This window comes from Limanda limanda, chromosome 4 (assembly GCF_963576545.1).
Source record: "Limanda limanda chromosome 4, fLimLim1.1, whole genome shotgun sequence".
In the NCBI taxonomy this organism is placed as follows: Eukaryota; Metazoa; Chordata; class Actinopteri; order Pleuronectiformes; family Pleuronectidae; genus Limanda; species Limanda limanda.
Window position 1 is genome coordinate 11,471,947 of NC_083639.1, and position 27,755 is coordinate 11,499,701.

The 27,755-nt window shown below is 39.9% G+C and overlaps 3 protein-coding genes across 3 annotated transcripts; 1 reads left to right on the forward strand and 2 right to left on the reverse strand.

Annotated features, from left to right (window-relative positions):
* Nucleotides 1–728: 728 nt before the first annotated feature.
* Nucleotides 729–7,749, reverse strand: pmela (premelanosome protein a). The gene is made up of 12 exons (XM_061069682.1): nucleotides 7,692–7,749; nucleotides 6,287–6,382; nucleotides 6,043–6,189; nucleotides 5,609–5,743; nucleotides 4,637–4,798; nucleotides 4,275–4,556; nucleotides 3,256–4,182; nucleotides 2,986–3,159; nucleotides 2,765–2,867; nucleotides 1,843–2,048; nucleotides 1,662–1,752; nucleotides 729–873 (listed from the first exon to the last, which is right to left on the reverse strand). The coding sequence occupies exons 1-12, from the start codon at nucleotides 7,747–7,749 to the stop codon at nucleotides 729–731; spliced, it is 2,526 nt and encodes an 841-aa protein (XP_060925665.1).
* A 5,357-nt stretch (nucleotides 7,750–13,106) lies between these two features.
* Nucleotides 13,107–16,894, forward strand: cdk2 (cyclin dependent kinase 2). The gene is made up of 7 exons (XM_061069683.1): nucleotides 13,107–13,440; nucleotides 14,663–14,740; nucleotides 14,842–14,962; nucleotides 15,082–15,252; nucleotides 15,421–15,522; nucleotides 15,626–15,829; nucleotides 15,985–16,894. Exons 1-7 carry the CDS (start codon nucleotides 13,325–13,327, stop codon nucleotides 16,087–16,089), a joined length of 897 nt encoding a protein of 298 aa, XP_060925666.1. The 5' UTR covers nucleotides 13,107–13,324; the 3' UTR covers nucleotides 16,090–16,894.
* A 4,649-nt stretch (nucleotides 16,895–21,543) lies between these two features.
* olfml3b (olfactomedin-like 3b) lies at nucleotides 21,544–24,595 on the reverse strand. Its single transcript, XM_061070630.1, is given in 5 exon segments — nucleotides 21,544–22,328; nucleotides 22,993–23,278; nucleotides 24,357–24,512; nucleotides 24,514–24,573; nucleotides 24,575–24,595. Coding segments are annotated over 5 exon segments (1,308 nt in total).
* Nucleotides 24,596–27,755: the final 3,160 nt, after the last annotated feature.

Consider the following 27,755-nt stretch of genomic DNA (forward strand, 5'->3'; position numbering starts at 1 on the left):
TCATCACTTTTTAGTGTCCCCTGGAAACACAGTATTTGCAGTGTATTTTCTTTTTGCCACGGTACATTTTCCTTGTCGCTGTGTGTCACACCTGCAGGCCACTGCCCTCAGTGCAACTAAAGCTATTTCTGGTTTCCTCTCTTCCTTTCTACCATTAATGGGTTACATCAAGGATTACATCAATAGCTTCAGCTCCTCAGTTTCTTACTACTAGCACATTTATTAAGAAGAGCAATCACCTGCATCATGGCTGACCAGTTATTCTGATTACTAAAAAAGGAATGCACACTATACAGGACAAAGCAAACCAAAAATGTTGAGAAGTTCCATTTTATTCATTTTAACGTAGCAACCATTATAATTATTCGGTGGTGCACGTGATTTAAATTACATTGTAAAGAAATAGAGCTGAAATGTGTTAACGTTGATTCTCCAATTGGTTTAGTATAAGTAGGCCACAAATAAGAGCTATGGGTTCTAAAGCTATCAGTGTCAAAATAAATATAACTTTCCTCTAAAATATTTCAACAATTTTCAGTACAACTTTATTACACAAGTGACTCCTTTCTATCCCAACAAATGTGTTTTACATGGCTGGTTCACCCTAACTGAGTGTGGTTCATTACATTGAATGGTAGTTACAAAATAGTACAGAAGAGTATTACGTGTATAAACCCGATATGTTAGCACGTTTTGTAGATGTTCAGTGCATTAGCTGCTGATGATATTCACACCATCCTCCCCTGAAGCAGCGGACGACTTTCTCCTGGCGACTGTCGGCTCAACAAGTTCCACAACAACAAAGGCATAGATGTGACCGTCGAGCTGCCTCCACTCTGGTCTTCACTGAGAGGCTGGTACTGCTTGAACCGTCTGTTTTGATACATGGAATAGAAAACACTTACTCATGACAAAGTTCAAGATGAGTACATATGGCACTAAACAGTTAAAAAATGTGTGTCAACATCTGTGTTTTGGGGGTGAAATGTGTTCACAGCTGTTGGATGGATGCAATAAAATATGATGCAGACACTTATGTTCCCCTCGGGATGAATCGTAATGACTTTAGTAATCTCCTAACCTTATCTCCACCACCAGAATAACATTTTGACTTGTTCAATCCTTTGGAAATGGATTTAGACGAGGGGAGTGGGGCCAGATCACAAGTGGTCACTAGAGACCCAAGTGATAACACCAATTCCAGGTGTGAGGAGATGTAGTTGGAGGTGGACTGGGCCACATTCTTTATTTAAAGAAAGTTCTGAACGTAGATGCATCCTGGGCCTCATTCTTCCCCTTCTCAGTTTCAAATTAGTAAATCTTATTTCATAGATGAGCTGCACAATATTGTTAATTTAATGGATTGTTGTGCACGCTGGCTGACTGACACACCCAGATTATTGTCAACGAGTCCTTACTGCTATGACAAGTGGGGGAAATGTGAGAAAGGTCTATCACACCCACGTCAAAGTTGATCACAATAAGAAAGAGAAAGTATTGATGCTGAGAATGACAGTTTACAACACCAGGATAAAAGATTTACCAAAATTGCAATACCCTTGCATGCCGTAAGTTATGTTTCGTTATTGGATTTTGTTCTTTGCAATCAAAAACAAAACTTTATCCCCAGATTAACTTGGGTTCATAAATTAGCGACTCACCTGTACATCAAACCAATACAACAGACAACGCAGGCGAGAACCATCACACCCAGGACAGTGGCGGCTGTTCCAGCTGGGGAACCACCAGAGGCTGTAATTAAAGCACATTGAAGGAATGAGAAGGAGTAGCATATAAATCAAGTCATTATAGTGGCTGATAACACATTTTTCTTCCACCCACCTACTGTTACACTGACTCTGGCACTCGCCACAGCAAGACTGACATCATTGGTCAAGGAGACATTGATGCAAAATACTCCGGAGTCATTGAAGAACTGGCGAAGGATCATCTGACAGTCCGGAGATGGTGTGGCTGCAGTACAGATGGTTTCCACTGGGGTGATACAGTCAGCATCTGAAATGACTGTGCATACCTCACTTGGCAGACTGAAAGAAGTATAGGAGACCAGCAATGAGTGCACTTAATAAAATTAGCTTGATGATAAATTACATGACACAGCTCCCATGTAAGCTAACCAGGAGAAGAGTGCTGTATTACTCAGAAGTTATTTATCAAGATAAGAGAAAATCTTTTCACTTTAAGTGATCAACTGAGCTATAAGTGAACTCTTTGTCCCTCCGTGTGCTTAAAATTGAGTTGGAGATACGTCATTTTCATTTGCAGTTTGATTGATAGAGATTCTTACATTTGTTAATGGATTGAGTTCAACTTTTAAAATAATATGTAGACTGTCATCACTGATTTATAGTAAATTAGAATCATAGACTGTTTAAAGATGGAGGACATAACATGACAGCTCCTGTCCTGAAGCCAAAGCATCTCAATGACCCCTGGTGGCTGCCTGTAGTATAGGACATAAACCCTGCCTCATCCATGTTAGTGGATGGGACATGGACCAAACTAATGATCTTATCACACTGATTTACATCAAAGTGTTAACTTTTCCACAATATTTAGTTTGTTATTTCAGTTATTCGATGTGGAGATGTGTCGTCCATCGTAAATGTATATATATAGACTGTGGTTTGAATGAGAAGAAATTAAAGTGTAAGTTATGGAGCTAAGTGGAGCTAAATTAACAAGCACAACTTTACTAACTTGCAAATTGTAATGACTCAATGACCTCAATGAATGTACCCACCTTCCCTGACAGGAGATGGTGACGTCCACAGCATTTTGAACCAACTCCGTCGTCATTGACACAACATTGGACACCTGAACGATCTCTACACTTTCGATACCCTCTGCAGGGTTGAAATAGGAGAGAGATTTTAACACTGTTAAACAGCACTGTTTTCAATAAGCATTATATTATCAGTTGAGGAATAATCTGCCATAACAACAAAAATCATGTTTGCTTACGGACGACATCCACAGAAGTGGCAAGGGAGCCATAACGGTAGACCATACAATCAGCTGCCAGTTCTGGTGCTTGTCGTTTAGCCACAACAAGAACAACTTGAGCTGGATCTGCTTCCGCTTCAGCTGGAACTTCACCTTCAGCTGGAGCAGCCTCTTCCTCAACAGCTGGTATCTCTGGGGAGAAATAGAGAAAATGTGTCAGAATATCTGTGAACCACGAGCAGTTTTTTATTTTGTGTATACTTAGTGTAGTTTAAAAAAGATACTCACCCGCAGCAGCTACAGTAGCTACAACTTCATTCTCAGTTTCTTGTACTTCAGCCTCAGTATCAGCTGCAGCCTCCACTGGTGCTGCTTCTTCTACAACTGTGGCCTCAGTGGCAACGGGAGCGACAGCGTTATCAGCAGGGGCTACAGTTTCAGCTGGGACAACCTCTGCTTCAGCATCAGTTGCCACAACTTCAGCTTCTAGCTCCACAGTTTCTTCTGCCACAGGAGCAACAGTAACTCCAGCAGTGACTTCAACGGCAGTTTCTTCTCCCTCTGGAACAGGGGCAACTGAGGCAGCAGCATCTATCACAGGCACAATTTCTTCAGTGACAGCTGTTGCAGCATCTGTATCTGCAGCAGCTTCATCAGCAACAGCTGTATCGACATCTACATCAGCTGTATCGACATCTGCAACCACTGTATTGGCATCTACAACCACTGTATCGGCATCTACAACCACTGTATCTGCAGCAGCTGTATCTACAACAGCTGTCTCTGCATCTGCCGGTTCTTCAGCTGCAGGTGCAACAGGGGCAACGGTGGCTGCCTCCCCTGTTGTAGCATCTGTTTCATCTGCAGCAGCATCTACCTCTGCAGCAGCATCTACCTCTGCAGCAGCATCTACCTCTGCAGCAGCATCTACCTCTGTAGCAGCATTGGCAGGATCTTCTGCTGGAACAACAGCTGCATCAACTACCGCAGGTGCTACCGAGGCAACCTCTATAACCTCTGCATCTGTATCAACAACGGCTTCTCCATCAACTGTATCTGCAGCTGCGTCGGTTGGCTGGACAGAAGCAGCAAGCGGGGTGACCTCAGAAGCAGGGACATCCAGCGCAATTGCATCTCCTGCCTCAGCTGGTGCTGCTTGAGTTGGGTCTATCACGATAACTGCTGGAGCTGCAGAGGCGTCAATAGGAGCCACAGAGAGAGAAGTTAAAAACAACGGAGCGAAACAGAAATCAGACATCACATAGGAAGGTATTTACAAAAAAAATTTGAGTAGAATATCTTACAAGCAGTGGGGTTTCCGCAGTCGCCGGGGATGGTTGCCATCAGCACCACCTGAGGCTTGAAGGCCCCAACAGCGAGGTATGTGTGTGTGACGGTTTGCTCTCTGGAGATCAGAGTCCCACTGCTGTCGCCAAAGTCCCAGCTGAAGCTGATGTCGGCGTTGCCGAGATACTGGCTGGGATCATGGAGCTTAATGCTGAAAGCAATGGCTCGGTTTTGGATGAAGTTCTGGTCGTCCTGGTTTATGTCACTGAGTTGGGCAAGTGATATGCTGAAGGGAACCTGGTCTGATGACAGATTAAAAGATGTTGGGATGTTGTGATGGGGATTGTTAAAGGTTTGAGTTACAAATTATTGAACTGGGTACCTGTGACAGAGAAGACTGAGGAGGCGTAGCCGAGAGGGATGAACTTGTCTTTGCCGCGGCAGTGATAGATGACAACCTCCATGTTGTAGGAGCCCAGGGGAACGTTGTCTGTACCGATTGTGAGGGAGGAGGAAGGTCCATCTGCCACCTGCCAGTATCGCCCTTGAACACAGCAACAACGGGATCATTTACAGTAAACTGGTAATCAATGCACAACAGTTCAATTACACCTTCTGGAAACCCACTAGATATACAGTAAATATGATGAAGCTGGTTCATGTTTAATTTGTGTGTAAGTACAGTAGCAGTAGAAATATTTGAACACAAACTCATATAAAAAATACCATACAAAACTCCACAAAGGGCTTCATAGACACAAAGTAATGTACAACCCATATAAAATACGCTGAAAATTACAATTATTAAACGGGCTATGGACCAACCACAAACCATGAATATGGGACCATAGAGGCCCCAGGTAATTGCTTTCTTTGCCTGGTTATTAATCCTGATGCACTGGAATAAATGTGGTCACGGTGCTAAAAAACTTTTTACAGAACGATAAATTTAATCCAGATAATAATAATTATTCACATTTGAAGTTCATGAGTTAACAGCACACTTTATATCCAACGTGTATTTCCTGTCACAGTGTGTCTCCATATTAAGGGTGATGATGACACATCTACCACATATACAGTAAAAATTTGCTTAACTGGGTAAAGCACAAGATCCCATTGATAGTTTTACAACCTTTTATGATGTGTTTCCTTTTATCTCTATGGAGATTAAGGATTTTAACGATTTGGTTTTCGCATCACTTAATAATTTACTCAGTAATAACATAACCCTTGCCGCTATTAAACTCAAGTGGAGCGAAAACATTGCTACATACAACATAATACATTATAGCCCAGGTAACATGCAATTAACTGAGCTTTAAACAGAATCATTTATTTTCTAAATCTTTACCCCAAGTCTTCCAAACGAACACATAGTGAGGTTTCTTGTTCTGGCTCCTGCTGAATGGTGTGCCGTCTGGAAAGAGTCCTGTTTGCTCAGTGTCCTGGTTGGGATACACAGCCTGACCCTCCTGATACTGTTGTCCTGAGAAACACGAGCGTCATAGATCACACATCAGTATAATGAAAGACAGGGGAAACAACACCTATATATTATATTATTGATTGAAATAATTTGTCAGGGGTTCGACTGGCAATTTAAGAGTCACTTTTTGTCAAAGAAACTTTATCCAGGATCCAATACTGTCCAACCTGCTGCAAAATGTCAAATATTACCATATGAAGTATATTTTGTAGTAATAATCTGCCTGTGGTTTTGATCATTAATGAGGAAAGCGAAAACAATGACTGACAAAACAATGATATTACAAAACGTGAATTTACCATCGATGGTGCAGTTACGTGCCCAGACCACCTGACCGTCTGAGGACGCCGTCTGATTTGGCGGGAAATTTAGATTAATAGTGAAGGTTGTTCTTGCTCCAGTCAGAGTGGGTCCATCGCTTTTAAGGTCAAAGGTTACGTCACCACCTGAAAGACAAAATACACAAAATGTACCATGTTTAGATTGACTGACTGAGAGAAATAGCAGCATAAAAATAAAGAGAGAGAGAGAGAGAGAGCTCACCGAACCAACAGTTTCTGAATCTCGCGTCTCCATCCTTCCAGACAGGATACATCCGTGAGTTCCATGAGCGGTAACGTGTGAACTGACTTCTTCGCTCTGCGAAGAATATAACAAACTCTTCAGGAAAAGAAGCCACACTTTGCAACTCATCAATAACAAACACAATCACTGAGGGACTCCAATGGAAATAAAACAAATCTGAAAAATGTATCTTTAAAAGCATTAAAATACACAGTTGATTATATTTTCCAATATAAAACACGACACCCGATACAAACATGAAGTTAACAAATAATTACAATTCATTACAATAATCAAACAGTACAATGCAATGCTCAGATACAAATGTGAACTAAATCATATAAGATAAAGTGGAATGATTACAAATGATCACAAGTTTGGTTTGCTTCAAGTTAAATCTTAAGTTTGTATGTAAAAGTTATCAGTACTGTTTCTTAGGTCAACAGATTCCCTATTCCAAAGGTTCATAAAAATAAACATAAATTCTTCATGATAATGAAGCAACAGTAATGATAAAGATGCTCGTGTTAGCGTGTGTTCGGTGCTGAGGGGGTTTCAGGGGTGTCAGGGTTCTTGGTGGTGGGAGTCACACGACCTGCAAACTCCCTCAATCCCCTTCATGTGACTATCAGCTGAGCAGCAGCATCGTAATCCCAGAGAGAGGAATGAGAGATCCCAGACTCTCTGGCTTTTCTTCTCTCTCTCCTCAGTCTGAGGTGTGTGAGTGTGTGTGTGTGTTCCTTCAGAAATTGTCATGAGAAATAAAGTAATTGCATAAAATTGGCCTGAAAAGGTTTGTAGATCTTGTCTCTGTTAAACAAAGTGCAGAGTGTGTAAGCATGTAACCAGCGTTAAACGACAGATCAATCCATTTGCTGCTTGATTTATTGTCCAAACAAAGAAATACATTTATACAGCAAAGTTGTATTTAATGGGAAACGTAAATGTTGCGGTTTACATTGGACACAGCGATTACAACCACTCTGTCTGATGTTGATACAAAGGTCCAACATCCCACACATGCAAATGACTTAACCTTAACAAATCATTTAGACTTGTATTCAGATTTTAAACTTTGAATTCCTCAAACAAAAGAGAAAAACAAACACTGACTTTGTACCCTTCAAGGTTAGTTTTTCTGTAGATATTTATGTTTTACATATTCCGTTGTCAAACAATAAATCAAATTGACTGATTTCGTATTTGTGAAAGTATTCATTGAAAAGTTGAAAACTTTTTTGATTGCAGATAAATTTGAGAATGAGATTCACATAGTCAAGAATACAAATAAAGAGAAAAAGTGATGATATTTACAAAAGTAGGGAAAATAAAAAACCACACACTTGACCAGAAACTGATTTCCTGTAACTTCAGATGTACTCACGTATGGCACTGGCTGATGTAAAAGCAATGATAAGCAGCAGGAGAGTCACGGTCGTCATCCTGTCTCTGTTGTCCGTCTCCTGTCTCTGAGCCCTGATCTTCACGGTGGTCCTGAACCCCAACACTACTTCCAGAGACTTGGGAAATATCTCCTCACTCTCTTTAAGAAGGCCTCGGACCCGAATTACCATAAAATCTCTTCTCACCTCTGACATCATTGTGAGTCTGTAAACTGGCACCTCCCCCTTTTAAGAGCAGATGTAAGAGCTGTTTTGTTAAACTGTTATTGTGAGTGAACAAAACAAACGGTTTAATTCATAGCTTTTGACTTGATTGTTATTATCTTTTAAATCTGTTAAAATTTTTAAATTCTTACGAGAACTAAAGTATGTCGTCAGAGCTTTGTACTTTTAAGCCAAATTCCATAGATGTTTTCTGATTCTTATGCTTACAGAGTAAACAGGCTACAGGATCTCCATCAAGGTGCTCGGGCAGAGCTACAGTTCAGAAAAAAAAGGATAAAGAGCATGTAACTAACACAAAATAAGACGTGAATGGAACTAATGGCCTAAAAGCCCTCATCAATACAATCAATGTGCACCGAATTGCACAGACTAATAGTCCCTTAGACAAAGTGAGAAGAACTTCCTGGACACACCCCTTTGTCCAGACCTGCACCAAAATCGAATGGGTTCTGTTATGGCCCAGACCCAACCCTTCCACCAGGTATTTAGAAAATCCCTACAGTCTTTTTGCATAATCCTGACAGAAAAACAACTATGAAAATATGGCCGTATTGCTGAGATAAATATCCTCTAAACATCCATCAAGTATAGGATAGATTATTGGAAATTTACAAATGCTTTCTACCCAGGGTAAATTCTAATACCGTTTGTGATGTCTGCTTTGGGATGGAGAGTGGTGAGAACTGTGTGCGTACTTTGAGTCATGCCTGTGTTTGACGTTTGACCTCACAGCTATGTGAGCACGGGCGTCACAAGATGAGAGTGCAGTTGGCAAATCAATGGCCTCCTTTTATTCACTCAGCCATTCCTCTGCATCCTGCTGTCCACCTTCAGGCTGCCGCAGCTCCAAGAATCTGTGCTCGCAGCAAAGCAGACACACCCTCCCTTCATGAGACGCGTCCCACAGCTTCATTCTGAGGAAGACAAGAGGAAGAGGTGATGAAGATTTTAAGTTTTTGCACTGAAATTATCCCAGAATTGGACATAAACACTTTAAGCATCCATTTTAACTGTTTTTTCCCTCTTATTTAGACTGGGTTCTATCAGCAGGGATGAGTCTCATCTGGGCATTATCTTCAAGTAACTTAGACAAATAACGTCAATAAAACCTGAAACAAGATCTGATTGATACATCAAAAATGAATTATTAATGTTATTCTGATGGTCTGAGATTTATCATGTGCATCAAAACCGGAAACTATAAAAGTAGCATTTAGGTTTCCTATGTAAAACTAGTAGGTAAACCACTGATCAGTTACTGTATAATAAAGCAGAGGTTTATTCTGTATTAGAGCATACGAATAGAAGTTCACATCAATACTATACCCATACATTGATGTACTCTAAATAAAAAAAATGTGCCTTATCAAAATAATTCTGGTGGAAAATGCCATGTTGTTATGAATTGGCAAAACATGAGGTTATAAAAAATTAGTAAAAACATAAATTATTGTTTCATAACTGCTTTTATTATTCTCTGCTTCTCCATGTATACTGTTTAATATTTAATCTGACTATTTATTTGATCTATTCATCTCACTTCTCCGTGTTTGTTTCCTATTTTTCTTCATGGCAACGACAGCATCAGGCTCACGTGGTAGAGTGGGTTGTCCTCTAACCAGAGGGTAGGTGGTTCAATGCACTTCAGCATGCAGAAGCACTGAATGAATGTGTGCGTGAATGTAACTTGTACTGTACAGCGCTTTTAGAAGTTGATAAGACTAGATAATATACTGTATAAATACAGCTTATTTGCTAAATTAAAAGAACACCTTGAAAATGTGTATAAAGTTGTATAGAAAGAGCTAATTAAGTATTTCTATTTGACTGTATTTAGCTCTTCACACACATGATTGGTGGTTTTCCCAGTGATGTTGCCCCATGCCCGAGAGACTGTTCAGACTGCACTACATGTGACCCCTCATGTGCTAACAGCACGGTTCAGGAGGAAATAAATCCTTCCCACAGAGCACCTGACTTAACATACCACAAACAGTCAGCCGTTACCTTCTCTCTTCATTAGTCTCCACTGTATAACAGATTAATGGCAACGTTTGAGCTGTTCAGTGAATTTCTTGAAATTTGAAGAGCTGTACGTCACACAGAGGGAAAATCTGACCCTAACTTTACGACTCCTCACTTTCCTCAGATTTTCTTGGATATATTTCTACAGTATACAGATTTAGAGATTTTTTTTATTATGAGGCAAGTTATTTAAATTCAAATAAGAAAAAAATATTTAACAAAGGAGGGAAAAACGACAATAAATGAATTAAAAAGGCAAAGCAATGATCAGCCCCAGTTAATTTTAAGTTATGTAAATACCACAAATCCCCTTCCTGGCCTCCCCGACAGTCATACATGCTCACACAAGCTTTCTCTTTTCTAACACTAACGCCGCAAATTGATGCTTGTGTTTCGTAATTGATCAAAAGTCTGATCAATAACATCATCTGGTTCGTAAAACTCCAGCTAAAGTTCAGACCAGACAGTCAAATCAGTTCATGAATACAGCCACTCAATATATTCACAAGGTTTAAACAAACTTCACTCATTTTTGCCAGTGATCCTAATTCCTTCATTTGATCTCCTCATTATCACAAACGCAACACTCAGAACTGGGACAACAGAAAATGTTCACTACTTTCATTTGGACACATTTGTGGTGTAAGGCTGGCTGTGGCCAAATTAACAAAGTCCACGCAGATTATTCCAAATCTGTGAGTAACAAAGTCTGTTAGATTTGTATTTGTAGCCAGAAAAGATATTGACAGGCGACCCTTTGACAGACAAATTGAAAACGCTACATTAGAAACCAACATTTAGCTACAGTAGCATTTTATCTCATTCTTATTTCTCAACAAGAAGTAATTTCTTTCGAGGTAGACAAAGAATTCACTTTACTTAGAAATGCCGGGTGGAGGAAGGCCTCTGGGCGGTGGTCATGTGCAGTATCTGTATGAATGCTTCCATGTCTGGAGACTAACAGATGACGAATATTCGAATGCTTTAGGACAAAGCCTGATCCATATTTTACATCATTAACTGGACCATTCCTAAATGCTTACTCACAACCCCCTGCGACAAGATGATTTATATGATTGAGGCGTCGGCTGCGTCATTTAACTACTAGGCCACCGGCTGGACTCCTGCTGGGCACCTTTGTTGCATGTTGCCCAAAATGGGGAACCAGGAGCTTTATTGGGCCCCAATAATTTAATATTCTTTTTATTGGTTTTTAACCGTTTTATAGAACAAACATTAGAAAAACAAAACAGACAACAAAACAAACAAAACAACAACAAAAAGTCCCACCCCAAACTAACAATGAGCACTGCAATATATATCCTTGCACATATATATATACATATATATATGTAACAGACATACACATATACATCCATGTATACACAAACATACATACATACACAATCAGCAGGATGTCATCTGTGATATCTACATGTCGACTGTAGGGACCTGAGGAGTTGACCACCTCAGCAAAATACATTTTTTAGCCAAAAATAAAAGAATTATCAACAAAGAATTAGTGTCCGCATCAAAGAGATTGTCTAGGGTATGACTGAGGAGACAGAAAGAAGAAGTCAGCAAAAATATTTTACCCGTGACCTCCTGAATTACAGAGTGTACCCCCTTCCAGAAAGTCTGGATACGGTCGCATGACCAAAACAAGTGAATAAATGTACCTGTATGTATTTTACATTTATAAGAAAGGTTAGAGGTGTCAGGGAACATTCTCTGGAGGTGAACAGGTGTGTAATAGGTTCTAAAAAAAATTTAAAAGTTCTGTTTATTCCTTTTTAAGTCTATGAATATGGAATGAGTCCACATTTTTAGTTTACGCACTGGAGACATGACAGAAGAATATTCGAAACCTCACTTCGACACAAGTGATTTTACATACAACTGTTACATTGCCGTTCACTAGAGGGTGCTGTTGTCCTTCTTCTTCACCCTATCCAGTAGTGAACTGATGTAGGCCCAATTTTCTGCAGTAAATTATCATTTACTCTTTTTTTTAACTATTAGAAGTTGATATTTTTGTATTTGTTTTATACAGTGTTGCTTGTGTTAGTTCATTGTTATTTATTTCTACATAATATTGCTCAAGACATGTTCATCACCTGTTTATTGTTTTTTCAAGACAAGATAAATTTAGATAAGATAATCCTTTATTAGTCCCACAACAGGGACATTTGCAATGTTACAGCAGTAAAGAGCAGAGTCAAAAAAGAGGCACAAAAAATATCAGCGGAGTAATAGTAAGTAAACATACAATATAAAATGAATTCAAACAATGTATATATTTAAACATATATATTTAAATATGAATGGTATAGAAACAATACACACAGTGTAAACATGAGTGACACAAACATGTTGCATTTTATAGTAGATCCCTTCAGATTGATTGTCATTACAACATTACATAAAAAATACTGTTGGTGCTGCCTTTTGTGAAAACTTAATTTTATAAAACAGCTTTATTTGTTGGTATTGACAAAAATCGTTTAGGACAAAAATGATCAGACTTCTCATTTACATATGATTACATATCTTTGTCATTGATTAAACACACTTCAGACTATGTTCCAGAATATAGTTAAAATAAAGACACTTGTACAATTCACATCTTTGTGTTAAAGCCTGGAAGAAGATCATTGTATAGTCTTTGTCTTTTTGTCATGTCAATAATAAAAGAAACGACGTTGAGTACGTAACACGTCATCGTCGTCTGACCATATGACTTGTGAGGGCTGCTTGTTTTGTATAAGCTGCTCATTCCGACATTAGTCTGCTCCCTCTCCCGACTTGCAGCCATCGACATGAACACAGGGGTGGAAACACAGCTGACGGTGCTTAAAACCCATTCAATCCCCATGTGTTGTAACGATAGACTGTAGGTTGTCACTTGGAAACAAAACTCTTCTCTCAGAGGACGCTGGTGGGGGGGAGATTACAAAAACCCTGGGACCCCGCCCGTCCTCGGTAGACGGTGCCTGTTGAGAAGGAGAACAAGCGCTCCCCGGGCTAACGCGGGAAACGTTACTGTGGTTCGGTGTTTTGCATGGAGCAGCCGTGCTAATCCCCACCCTGACATATGCTACAACCAGGCTAATGAACCTCCATACCCCGGGTAGTGGTCTCAGTCTGACCCGAGCAGGTTTACCCCGACCCGGAGCTCCGTCCCCGGGCTGTCGGTGAGTCCGGAGCCCGCCCAGCAGCCCCAGGCAGCGGCTCGGTGCATGTCGGTCCGGTCGGTGCTCACGCTGCTCCTCAACGGTCGTCTCCCCGTTAGCCACCGAGCGGCTGCTAGCTCCCGCACAAAGAGAACCGTGCTGCTACCCGGCTGAACCAAGTCACCCCGGACATGGACACGTTCCAGAAGGTGGAGAAGATCGGAGAGGGCACGTATGGAGTGGTGTACAAAGCCAAGAACAAAGTCACCGGGGAAACCGTGGCTCTGAAGAAGATCAGGCTGGACACGTAAGTTTCCCCAGCACCGCTTGTTGCTTTCATGTTTGAGCTGTTTGCTAACTTCCACACATCTGGCAGCTAACAGCCTCTTCTCCTCAAGTGCAGTGCACAGGAGACAGTGATACAGGAGCCAGGAGTTTGGTTTATTACACACAAATATACAAAGAAATGCAAATGTTAAGAGTTTCGTATTCTTTTGTTATCAGAGTTCTAGTATCAACAATGTAACATCAACGGCAATATGGTTCCTTTGATGTTGATGATATGAAAGATATTCATCAGCTGTTTTGGGTTTTGAAAACAAAGCAATACATTCTCCCACAGTAACAACATAAAACACAAATTCTTCAGTATTCAAATAAAATGTTATGTCATTTAAACATGATCCACATAATGAAAACAACCAATAAATTAAAAAATTTCAACATACATTGTTGTCGGTTAGCGGTCTTAATGATTTACAAAACAAATTTGTAAAACAAAAATACATAATTAAAACATGTTTTTAAGTTGGAGCCAAAGTTACAAATATTTGGTGCTGGGCAATAAAACAATACTAATCATTATGGCAATAAAATGCTTGTGTATTGTACAAACAGTAGTGAGTTAAACACATAATTTAATATGTAAAATAATAATAATAACATGACATTTATTGTGATAATTATATTTGGACATATCGCCCAGCCCTAGAAATAGCAGTTGTTTTATCATGAGGTCACAGGGTCTTAAATATGAGAAGGTTTAGATGAGAACCACTGAATATGATTTACATGAACTGATGATTGTTGATTTAGTGTAGGGTTTCAAAAACAAACATGCAATCTGTATGTTGGTCCTTTTCTATTCTGAATGTCTGCTCTGTGAAGAAGTAAAGGCATCCCATGCTTCAGCAGGTGGCATCAGAGAGTCGCTGTGTCCACCTCTTTATAACCTTTGTGTCAGACCACAGGAAGTGAAATCAGTGACATGCTTATCAGGCCTTTCCTGGTTTGGTAGCTCCCTGTCAGTGATGGTGCACTGATGTATTTATAGAATGTATATACGTTTTGTGAGAATATATTCACTGTCTGCCCCAACTTTTATGATACAGAAAATATAGAATAAAAGAAAAAAAAGTATAGTAAAAATTGACAATAAATGACAAAACAGCTCAAATAACATCAGAACCTGTGATTAGCAACCATGCAACAATAAGCTAACCTTCTCATGTAACGTGTGTTTCATTCAGGGAAACAGAGGGTGTACCAAGCACAGCCATCCGAGAGATTTCACTTCTCAAAGAGCTCAGTCACCCAAATATTGTCAAGTAAGTGCTTCATATTACAACTTCAGCTTCTTACTAGGTTTTTTATATCCATGTATGTTTGTGTCCGATGGAAGTCCAGCCTGTATGTTGATGTGTTACAGACTGCGAGACGTCATCCACACAGAGAACAAGCTCTACCTGGTTTTTGAGTTCCTTAATCAGGACTTAAAGAAGTTCATGGACTCTTCCTCTGTCAATGGCATCCCACTGCCCCTAGTGAAGGTAAACATCGGCTACTTCTGCCAAACAGACCGATTTTGGTTTAAGAAAGCAAGAATAAATTTAAATCAGTAGGATGTCTGAGGTGACTCACCTGGGTTTGCATTTCTTGCGTTTGTTAGAGTTACCTCTTCCAGCTGCTGCAGGGCCTGGCCTTCTGCCACTCTCATAGAGTTCTGCATCGAGACCTGAAGCCACAGAACCTCCTCATCAATGCTCTGGGGGAGATCAAGCTCGCTGACTTTGGCCTTGCGAGAGCCTTCGGAGTACCTGTTCGCACTTACACCCACGAGGTAAGTTGTATAGCTACTGTTCTTTATCTGCACAAACACATTTCAGAAGCAAAGTAGGTCTCTGTGAACTCGAGGCTCTACTGAAGCCAGGAAAATTACATTTTTTCTTTCACGGCCCATGTCTGCGGATATTTAGATTTTTTCCACTTGACACTTGATATTTTTCAGGTGGTAACACTTTGGTACAGAGCACCAGAAATTCTCCTCGGATGCAAATACTATTCCACAGCTGTTGACATCTGGAGTCTAGGCTGCATCTTTGCTGAAATGGTAATGTGTTCTTCTCTGTATTTCAATAAATGAAGCCAACACATGATGCACAATATATCCACATCTCACCAACAGTCTGGCCTCACTGTCCATTCTCAAACAGATCACCAGAAGGGCCTTGTTCCCCGGCGACTCGGAGATCGATCAGTTATTCAGAATCTTCCGCACCTTGGGCACACCCGATGAGACGGTCTGGCCCGGAGTCACATCGATGCCCGACTACAAACCATCTTTCCCAAAGTGGGCCAGACAGGATTTATCCAAAGTGGTTCCTCTTCTTGATGAGGATGGAAGAGAACTGCTGGGAGTAAGAACACGGAATTCATTTTTATTTGTCAAAGCACCAAATCATAACATACATTATCTCAAGGCATTTTACAGAGTACAATCATTTAACAATCATATGGAGTCTTTGGGTGTATTATTTGACCTAACGTGTCCTTGTTGTTTTTCTCTTTGCAGGAGATGCTGAATTACGATCCAAACAAAAGGTTATCTGCAAAAAACGCCCTTGTACATCGATTTTTCCGTGACGTCACCATGCCAGTTCCTCATCTGAGACTCTGAGTCCAGCTAAATATCAGGCCGTTTCTCTGCCAGACGTGTGCGAGCCTCACACCTCAGCCTCCTTTCAGGACCTCAGCCTCCTTTCAGGACCTCAGCCTCCTTTCAGGACCTCAGTCTTCTTTCAGGAACAGTGGACACTATAGGATGCGTTTGATCCTTTAATGAGTATTTGATAAAAACCCAAAAGCTTTTCATAGCATAGATGTCCTCAATGTTGTTCCGTTCTTTTCCGCCATGATGTTGTAATAGTTATAAATGTTTAGCTGTAATTTTCAATATCATAAGTTTGCACATTATGTGCAGCGGCCATTTTGTTGATGTTAATGTTATTTGGGATTAGGATGGTATGGCAGACGCACTCTAGTCCCATTAAGTTTCCCAAAAAATCTGTATTTTGGCTTTAGGATCTCTACGTTCAAATAGCCAAATAGTTAGAAGTAAATGTTATTTCATACATTTGTGGGATAGTGCAAATAACAGATGATGATGGGTCGGCACAAGTTGTCCCACAGCAGAACTCGTCAGCTGATGTTTAGTTGGACACAAGACTATAACTCTGTTCCTTAAGGGTGATGGTTCTTACAGTTTGATTCAGAAATTGGGTCCAGAGTATCTTGAAGTGACTTTTAAAACTGCACTGTTGGTTGTTAAACAAAAAGAAAAGCTCCTGTTTATTCGCTGACCAAACTGAAGTCCTCAGCTTTGTACATACAGTACAGTTGTGATGTTCACATGTTTCCTGGTGTAATTCAGATTTTACAGAATTTAATATGCGGTTGCATTTTTCTTACTCTAGATTTTATCAAAACCGATTGAACTGCTTTTATTCACAGTTTAAAAAAAAATAAACTTGTTCAAATAACTTTTACTGGTGATGTTGGTCTTGAGTTCCACTGCAGACGGTTCATTTGAAATATCTGTAGTCTGTTGGTAATTTTAGTCTTATAATCGTGTTTTCTTTCATTCTGGAGTCAAGTGAAACAGTTAAGCCAAATAATTTGTCAGACAAATACTGTCTTGCCCGATTAAATCATATTACTGCTACACCTCATTAGTCTTTGGCCCAGGTCAACATTCCATCACACATTAAGGAAACTTGATTAATGCTTATGTTAATCTGGTTAGAGTTTAAAGATCCCGTAGTGGAAATACTCAATTAACTGTTCACTTGCGTAAGGTTAATGTGTTCAAGTCAAATTAAAAACATGGCATATGCATTGACAGTACGACAGAAGTACATTTTAACTAAGACAAAATTGTACAAATTAAATAATGAACCTGCATGAGGAAAACATGCAAAACAAATGTGTTATTAATTTCTTTTAAAATATTTAGACATTGACATTTAGACTTGAATCAGATGATTTCAATACCCGAATATACACACGCTGATACAGCAGCTGAAAACAGGCTGTAAAAACGTATTGTTATAATGTTTTATACATAGAGGGACAATGTGGGCCAGCACAGCACTGGGCTGTTGGACTGTTAAAAGTCCATTGAGTTTTTGGGGCCCTGTCTGTGTATCAGTCATTTGGAGAGTGGATGAGAGCGAACTGCAGTGGCGGTCTGGGCCGAGTTTCATCCTTCATGTTGAGCTAATGTCAATACAAATCAAACATGATGGTGCAGTTGTTGTCACATGGATTGGGGAAGAATGTTACGCACACGGTTTTATTTTGATGTCTGATTATGGACTGTATCCTTTGGTTATAGTTAGACTGATTATTCCCCGCCCAACCAGTCTTTCCACCAACCCAGCCAGGGAAAATGGGTGGTGGCCGATTTGAAAAGGATGAGCCATAAAAGGGCGAGGTTCATGAGGGAGAGGCAGAGTAGTTAGTTGAGTTATGAAATCTGTTTCAGCTTTGCATATGATTATTTCTGAGTGTTTTCATAGGGAAAAGAACTGGAATGAAAAACATTGGAGGGTTGATATATGTGTGTGCACACTGTATATACCCCAGACAGACAATATTTTTTAAGTAGCATATTGTAGTGCAGATTATATCATGATGTAATTTGTAGCAAATAATGAATAATGTTTGGATCTAAACAAGCTGAACATATATATATATATTTGAGGATTAATTATCTGCTCAGTACAAGTTTTACATTTTATCCATTATTTGTAGATCTTTATTTGAAATGTTTTGGTTTTGGACCATATGTGGAATGTACATATATATATATATATATATATATATATATATATACATATATATATATTTGTTGACCTTTACCATTGACAAATCAGCCCCAAAAAAGAATCATCTGGAGATACCTATACAATTGATATTCCTACCTAGTTTAGTGAAAATCCATCTACACATTATTAAGTTATTGTGTACACATACAGACGCACAAAACAAGACCCTTGAGGTTCTGTCAACAAGCTTAAAGAAAGAAGCACAAAACACAGCAATCCTTTCCATTCAAGAACTTACTGGAGTCAACCAGTTGTGTTAGATATTAAATATAAGCAGTCCAACATATCTTTGAACAGGAATGCGCCTTTATTTGTCACGACATATTTTGACATCATGTCAAACAATACAGAGATTCACTTTCCAGGAAGCAGGGTGAAAAAAGGCATTTTAACAACAGTGTAAATAGGCTAAAGTCTAAAACGTTAAAATCCTACATAGTGGCTTTAATACGTTTGTATCTGTTTGTAGAAAAATACAGAGTCCAAGAGTTAACATGTGTAGTTTACCATTTATTCTACTAAAGAACAGTAACTAGAAGAACCATAAAGTGTGGGATAAAAAGCATGTTAGTAAGCAACAGTAAGAAATATATTTTATACTGAGATATAAATTAATTGTTGAAATAATATGATGGCGCTCTTCTTATTTGGGTGATTTCATTTAGTAAAAAATTAATACCACAAGAAACACATGATTGGCTTGTAGGAAAAATACACATAAAGAGAGTAAATATATTAGTGCTAGCCAGCTAGCGGTTTGTACTTGCATTGACAGCTTTGTTGTGGACGTTATTCAAGTTACACCATATTTGATGATGATAGTTGTTGGTATTAAACTTCATTGATCCAATAACTAGAAGTAATTAAATTGAATTAATGCTCTAAATGCTCTAAGCTTGGCCTCCTATTGAATATAATGAATGATATATTATGACTAGTTAAACTACACTGAAGCCTTTATTTAGACTGACTTATTATGGACACCACAACTGCTGTTACCTTTGTCTTTGACGCTTTATGAGGTCTATGAATGTAAAACTTGGCGTGAACAGTTGAACATGACCAGCAGGGATAAAAAAAACTGACCTCCAATGAATCTGAAGCGCATGGAGATGAGAAATTAGAGCGTTTGTGCATTTATGTGTAAAGCATAAGATGGACAGATTTTGACAGTGAAGTCATACTGACAGGTCAGGTGTACCGTATGAAAAGGTTTAAAAGTATGGTGTGATCTTTATTTGAGCAAAGTTTGCATCAGAAGAGGAAAAGGGTCTTTAGAACAACACCAGAGTTCAAGTAGAGTAAACCTATTCAAGTTGACCCACCAACAGCAGTACAGTACCGTGATTAGAAATAAGATTTGGCCGACCATGAGACACTTTCCCTCTGATAAAGAACTGGTGAGGATTTTGGAAGTTTGCGTTTTTTGTAAGGATTAAAACCTGCTGAGCTGATATTATTAAAACTTGGTAGAAGGGCGGGGTATAGGCTAGGGATGGCACTAAAAACGTCTGGAGCAGATTCCACTGAAGGTGCAGATCCAGGATTTGTTTGACCCCATTTCTTCATGTTCACAAAAAACCTGGAACATTCAGGTGAGGCGTGACCTCTGGGTAGAGCAGGCAGGAGGCAGAAGAAAGATTGTTGATGTAGATTCCGCTGTTTTTGTTTACAGCACATCAACATTGGCGTCGGCCCTTATCACCATAAGCTCTCGAATCTCACTGTCTTTCCAAGTTTACTTCTCTGTCTGCATCTTCTACTTCTGTGCCACCTCATTTTCATCCAGATACATTTGTATTGTTTGGGTTTTTGTCACTTTTGCATCCGTCACATGTTAGAAATGTGTTAGAAATCGCTCGCTGTGCATTTTTCTAGACATTTTATCAGGGGGCTGGCAGGTAAAGTTCAGCAACTGACTTGGACATTTGTGTTTTCACATACAACCCCTGGACATTTTTAGGGAAACGTCTGGACTTCAGTTCAGGTCTGAAAGCAACTTAAGGGCCCTGTTAGTGGAGGTATGCACACTACTGAATTCTGTTCTAGTTTTTTATTCTTTTTGTAGGTTTTCTTACCTGCCTTTCTGCCTGAATAATGACCACTGTGTGTGTTTTCTTTTTTTGACCTGACTTCCTTTCCTGCCACGCTCAGCCAGCTCTCATTACCAGACTTACAGGTTGGACACCGGCCAGCCCTTGACTCAGCCTAAACCTCTGAAACTCTGGAAAAGTGCTCAGCAGCCTGTTAGACTCTGTGAACAGTCACTCTGTTCCCACATTCAGTCTCAGTCTTTGATTCAGGATCTTACATGAAACCTGTGAGACTATTCTTTGTCTCAGATCCTGCAGTGTTCGGCCCTCAGTCTTAAATTCAAACCTGAACATACAAAAGTACAAATTTCTATACAATCTAAAACTTTTTCAAAACATAAAAGAACATAACAGTAATTTAGCATTTTCTTAACTTTGCATTCACGTTTACCTCAAACATTGCAGGCTATATATAAACAACCATGTTGGAATGTTTCAGATTTTTGAAATGTATTTTTCTTACTGTTAGAGAGTATTATCTCCACCAAGGAGGCCATGTTTTCACCTCTGTCCATTTTGTGTGTTGGTTAGTTCATTAGCAATATTACAAAAAACTGTTGAACCGATTTCCTTGAAACTTGGGAGAGTAATGCGGAATGGCTCAGGTAAGAACCCCTTAAATTTCCAGATGAAGATATTTTAAAAAACGTCTTTTTGGCATTGCAAGATTCAACATTTTCCTACGGAAAATTCAGTGATCTTGATGGAAAATCAGGCACATTTATGAAATCTGTAAGTTTGGGAAATTTGGCTGTTTGACTTTTGGAGGTATGCAGTCTACTGAACGCCATTCTAGTTTCCTCATAGTGGGAAAATGAAATGACACACTTGAAACTTTGTCTAGTTGTTGCATCATAGTGAACATTAGCATCAAATCATATTTTAAATCATTTTATATAATTTTTTTCTATGATGTTTGATTCAATAGTATATGATATGGAGCCTAATGGCTGCCCTACAATAAACTAATTCAAAAATTTGAAATTCTACAACACACATTATAAAATGTTTGCCAGTTATATGAGTTATATATGATTTTGCAAGGAACTAAACTTTGCATAACGCCTGCATGTCCTTGCAGTGTGTGGAGTGAATGCAGTGGTGGATGTGTTAGTGGGAGTTTTGGGAGGATGATTTTGATGATTAATCAGTTCATATTTCTAGTTTCTTTTTCATGACCAGCTTGTACAGGATCTGGTAGCCGTCATCCCAGGCGTACAGCAGCTGCTCCTGTGGGTTGTACTTCAGGCTGGAGTGAGATCCATAGCGTTTGGGAAAGTAAACCAGTGGCGCCTCTTCGTTGCTCACCATGCCATTGACGTCAAACACGCACTGCACACGTGAGCGGCCGGCCTCCTTGGTGTTGTACACCACATAGAGGGTACCACAGATGACAAACGCCGACTCAGCGTTCTCTCTCGGGCAGTTTGTGTCCCACGTCTGCTCGATGTCCAGCGAGCTGGCGTCCATTTTAGCCAGAGAGATGTGCTGCTCATTCTGCCGCGTGGCGTAAATGGCCCACAGGCCTTCCTCATCCACAGCCAGGTCCATCACTGTCTCAGGGGTCAGGCTGTACACAGGGACATGGTCCTGGACTGGAAACACAGCGCTGTCCATCACAGAGTTGGTCTTCAGGTCATATTTAACCACCATTACATCGTCAACCTGATTTACATAATAGGCGTGGTTGTTGTAGATGACGTGTCCTGTTCCCCTCCAGGCCGACGGCAGCTTCAGGCTCTTGGACAGAGACAGGCCCAGGGAGCGGGTGAAGTCTTGCGCAGAGGAAAACTCGTGGATGGTGTCTCCATCCGTCCCATTAAAGATGTAGACCTTCCCAGAGCCCCTGCTGGTGTCTTTACTCCACATGCCCTTTGGTCCTCCAACTCGCTTTAAGATCTTCATGGCTTTTATACTGGAGATCATGTCACTGCAGTCTGAGTTCAAGAGAAGGAGAGGTCCTATGTGAGGGGTCTTTGACATTTTAATAAAATTTGCATTCCTAATTTGCATAACTTTAAGGGAATAGCTCTGAATTTAAGAAAACATGGAAATCTGATTTTCAAGAGGTCCACTGCATTCAATAAAATAAATAGATAAATAGTGAACTACAGCCAGCCATTTTCACACTTGGGAAGAAATACTTATCACTCAGCTTTAGAGGTGCTGGCAGGTGGATTTTGTTTCCTTTGGACAAAATCAGGTAAGTAAGCCACACCAATCAGCTGCTGGTTCCAGTTTCATATACAAAGTTAGATATGAATGTTCTCAAAAGATGTTTGGCAAAAAGGTTAAAAAAAACATTCATCCTTCCATTATCTATACAGTTTATCCTTTGAGTGTCAGAGCCAAACCCAGCTGACATTGGGAATGAGATGTGTTGCATCCTGGACACCAGCGTATCACTGGGCCAACGTACAGAGACAAGCAACCATTCACACTCACATTCACAACTAGGGTCAATTAGAGTCTTCAAGTGCTGTCAGATTATTATCACACTGTAGTCTCAAAATAAGTATTTTACCGGTCATCAGCAAAAAGCAGAGTTCAAACTGAAAATAAACTGTAAGTGCAGTTTAGGAGCATTATACTGTATCTCACCTGAGAGTTTAAAATATTTGGCCTTCTGCTTCTCCTGCACCAGAGTCACCTGCTGCTCTATCAACTTGTCGTCAACATCCACACAGGGCTGAGCCCCGTTCTGCGTCTCCAGGTAGTCCAGCTCTCGCTCCACCCGGTCCACCCTGGTGCCAACACCGTCCAGATTCATTCTCAGCGCCTCTTTCTCTTTATCCAAGTTTTCCAGCTGGGAAACCATCTGCTGCTTCAGCTCCCGCAGCTCCGAGGCATAACGGGTGGTCTGTTCGTGCCACAGAGAGATCCGGTCCTGTTCACAGAGGGGGATTAGTTTAATCTGAATCAGAACAGAGGCACAAAAGTCACTCCCTCCTGTAGACAATTGGATATTTTTGTTTTACAGGAACAGTACATGTATTCCTGGAAACACAGAGAAGGCCATAATTTGATGTTTCGGCTCAGCCTTAATGAATAGATTGGGACATAATAAGTAGGAAAGTGATCCTTCAAACAACCAGGTTCAAACTACACGTGGCAAGTATCCTCCCTGCTCACATGTCTTTTAGCTAAACCTCCTTCCAGTGCTCTGTGTGGGCGCCGCTCTGCAGCACACCCTGACCTCTGACCTCGCTGGAGGAGAGAACAGAAACAAGTTTCGCTGCAGGTGATCAGTAAAGTCTGGCTCCACTTTACAGAGACTGTAAATAGATATGGATACATAATAGTTTGAGAGAATTTATTGTGACTGAAGGACATGACATGAAATGAAAGATAACGGAGCATTTCTCACCCAAGAGTTTTTCATACACATTAGTCTGTTTTATTTCTGACAGATTTTTAGTTTGTGTTGTTGGTTAAATTATTAGACGTCAATGGTTTCAAGTTATTATTTCAAAATCATTAACTGTAATTTCCATTATTGTTTAAAACTATTTTTCATTTCCTTATCCACCAAATGACTCACTAAGGAGTAAATGATTGGGACCCCCTCCAAGACCAGATGATACATCTCAAGGTGTTCATCCCAAGGTAATAAATGATTATATATATATTATCTTTACTTGAACATTTTTATAAATTCAATTTCATGATGAAGATGGTACAAACATTGTTAGCAAATATCACACACTCGATTGTTGTTTGTCATTTATTTACAAATATTCACGGTATACAGTACATACAAAACTTTCAACTCAGTGTCATATCCCAGACAAGAAGCTCTATAATAATCCCCCATACACATGTAAGAGATCTGTATTTTCCAGCATTTTCCCCAGGATTTGCCCACATCTGCATTCCATCGCCTGGTGCCCTGTCCCTCAGAGTTTCCTCTCAGAGGGACTCACAGGGAGCGCAGGGCTCGGCAGGGAGGTAAAGGGAGGTCTTACCTCAATAGCAAGCAGCCTCCGCTCCAAATAGTCAATCAGTGCTTGGTGCTGACCGTTGGCAAAGCAGGCCAAAGTAACCAAGACAACGAGTCCTCTCATTTCTGTGTCAGCTCAGTGTCTTTCTCCAGGTCCTGTGAAGTCTTGACTGGAGCTCAGTGGCAGCGGGTGGAGGAGCCAGCAGATTCCCAGAGGTGGCCTGGAATGTTTTACTAAGCTTGTCTGGGAGGAGCCAGAAACATCTGGTATAGATGGAAGCACAAAGTCAGATGGAGACAAGACACTCCTTCTCATTTTTAATTCTTACCTGGATGATAAATTGAAAAACCAAAACAATATATCATTTTAAGGTTAATTTTGTATTATTATTAAGGGGTCTGAAACAATAATTTATTTAGAATACTGGACACTATTTTAGCATAGGATCCCAGCAGCAGGATTAAACAATTTTAAATGCTTTTTTTTAATTTTCACTGTAGATTTGACCCCGTCTGTTGCTCCAGGATGGGATGCCATCAGAAGAAGAGAATGTGTGACCAATTTTTCCACTGTACATATGGACATGTGAGTAACAAAACAGACTTAGAAAAATGTCAAACTGTCTCACAATTCTACCAGATGTATTTCTTGGATCTTGTCCTGAGGGTGATGTCTTCTAATATGCCTTTTATTATAATATGGATGACAGTAGGGAAAAATGGTTTCAGATGAATCCAGATGTTCAAAAAAATGTTTTTGCTGTGTGGTCAAAACTGATATTTATGCTGGGAGACCCAATGTGTGAAATATTTGTCATTACGTGTCAAACTACTCTACCGGTGTGTCTTTCCAGCTGTTCCATTGCACAGTAACATGTTTAATAGTAATAATATATCTAAAGTCTAAAACACTATAATTAATTTGGTGAATGCGGAATTGTCGAGGAAATAGGAAAATGCTGTTTAAACTGTCTCTGCCCTCTCCTTTCATTTATAAGACCAACCATGCTATGAACAGCTAGATCACAGCAGTGAACACCTCTTTTTCCTATAAGTTGTTTCCACTTGGCATTAAAAGCCAACTCAAGCACATAATTACTGTGTGTGTTTGTGTGTGTGTGTGTGTGTGTGTGTCTGTGTGTGTGTGTGTGTGTGTGTGTGTGTGTGTGTGTGTGTGTGTGTGTGCGTGCGTGTGTGTGTGTTTTTTTGTGTTTTTGCTTTTGTTCCCTCAGTAAGGACACAGACTTTTATTTTATGAGATTCAGAAGGCAAAGGTGTGATAACATATTTTGGGATTTAACTAGTTTAGGGATAAATAAAAATGTCCGCTGTGCTCCATGCGGTGTAAAAGACGCCTTTTTGAGTGGAATTTGAAATTTGGGTCTAACAGACACTTGGATGACACCACAGGAGCAGCATGGAGGCATCTAATGTTTTTATCTGTTGTTTTTTTTGCACTTGAAGAAGAAGGCTTTTTACCCCTGAAACTCTAAAAGTGTTTTATGGACTCAAACACACCTCCCCTCATCACCATAGTAGTGAGTAGATAATGAGTTAATGTTTATTTTTGGGTGAACTATCCCTTTAAGAGATTTGCAACATTTCCATTGGTTTCTAAAGGAACAATGACGATGATCCATGATGATCCATGCAAGGGGTTTGTTATTAATGTTAATGTAGATCTAATATAGATTTGGTTTCATGGGGGGCCTGTTGGTGGACGTATGCGCTCTAAGTGCGATGCTAGTTGTGTTTTTTGTGTGTTTGCCTGCCTGCTCCCCACTAACCCTGCTTTGTCCTCTCTTGCCCCAGAAACACCTGCTCCTCTGTTCTGCTCCGTCACGCTCAGCCAGCTCCCTCAGCCGCACTGTTTGCCCGGACTTCCTCGAGTTCACTCCCTCTGATCAGCTCCTCCAGACTCCCCCTTACCAGACACTCCGCTCCTCAGACAGGACTCTGGATTCAGCTTTTGCCCTTCAGCGTTTAGTTTTAGTATTTTGCACTTGTGTTGGTAGCTTTGGGTTTGATTTGTAACTTAATTTGCCTTTTTACACTTGTACACAGTTTGCAATAAAAATCATCATTGTTTAACCAATTTTTCTATGTCCTGGTAAATGATTTTTGCAGTCAAAATAGTACTATATTCATTCTTCATGAAGTACAATGAAATAGGTTTGCGTTTTCATATTGTCAGCCCCTCTGCAGTGAGCCTGTCTGCACACGCTTCACTGTCACTAACACAGCATAGTGGAATGGTTAGAAAATTAGAGTTACCTCATTTAGAATAAACTCTTAAGCCCTCTGACAGACTGGTGAGCCATCCTGGGTCCATCCTGCTCCTCATTGTGCTTGGTCAGATTACAGTGACAATTTCAGGTACAAATATATCTTTAGTCCAATGCAATCCAGTAAACCAGCCAAGCCATCATTTCTTCAGCAAAAAACAAAAAGATGTGGTTCAAAGTTGGTTATATTAGTGTGTAACAAACCAGTATGTGTGAGTGTGTGTAGATGGTCATGTGCTATTGTGTGAATGTTTTGGGGCGTTGAGTGACTCTGTGTCCAACAATAACAGACAGGATCAGCATATAGTGGTTAGTTATGTAAATCCGGTGTGTTATAAGAGCAGATGCAGCGCCTGATGATGTCTTGTATAAACTCACTTTTTTCTAACTCTATAGCTACAGATTGTTTTTCTGGAGTCTCAACAGGCTTAACATTTATATTTTCACATACACAGTGTGTACAATTCCTTCTAAAATAAACTCATTCAACTTTGAATTAATCAATATTTTATTCAAATGTATTTGACATTCAGGAGCAGGGTCCTGATCTTCTCATGGAGAGACTCACACCAGGTTCCATGCTTCTTTTGGGTCGTGATTGTTGGACTTCTGTCACCAATAACTGCTGCTAATAACTGCTTTCAGGACATTCCTGCTATTTTATAATATGTATAATATGTATGTACGAACATATTATTGTATATGTATATACAATAATATGTTCTATAAATTACAACTGCTACCATTTTGGCTAATATTCATTTCTAATACTACCTGATAATAATCAATATGTTTTCAAGTCTAATTGTAATATAAGATATAAGTATAATAATCATTATATGTAATTATCAGTAGGACATTCTATTCTCCTGAAAGCTCTCCCACTCTTGTGTTATTATTCATAGTCTATCTACCTGAAGCGGCGCATACTGTTTGTCCATATATGGCGTGAATGTGGGGGCATACAGCCGAGTGGGCTGGGAAGTAAATGGACATGACGACAATGATCAGTGTGTTCATTTGAATGTGAGTCCATTTTTTCAGGACATTTGTTTACAGGATTGTGAGTGTCCTCAGTGATTGGGCAGAACAGCGTGAAGCGTCCTGAAACATGCAAACACAGGCAAATGTGGGGCACG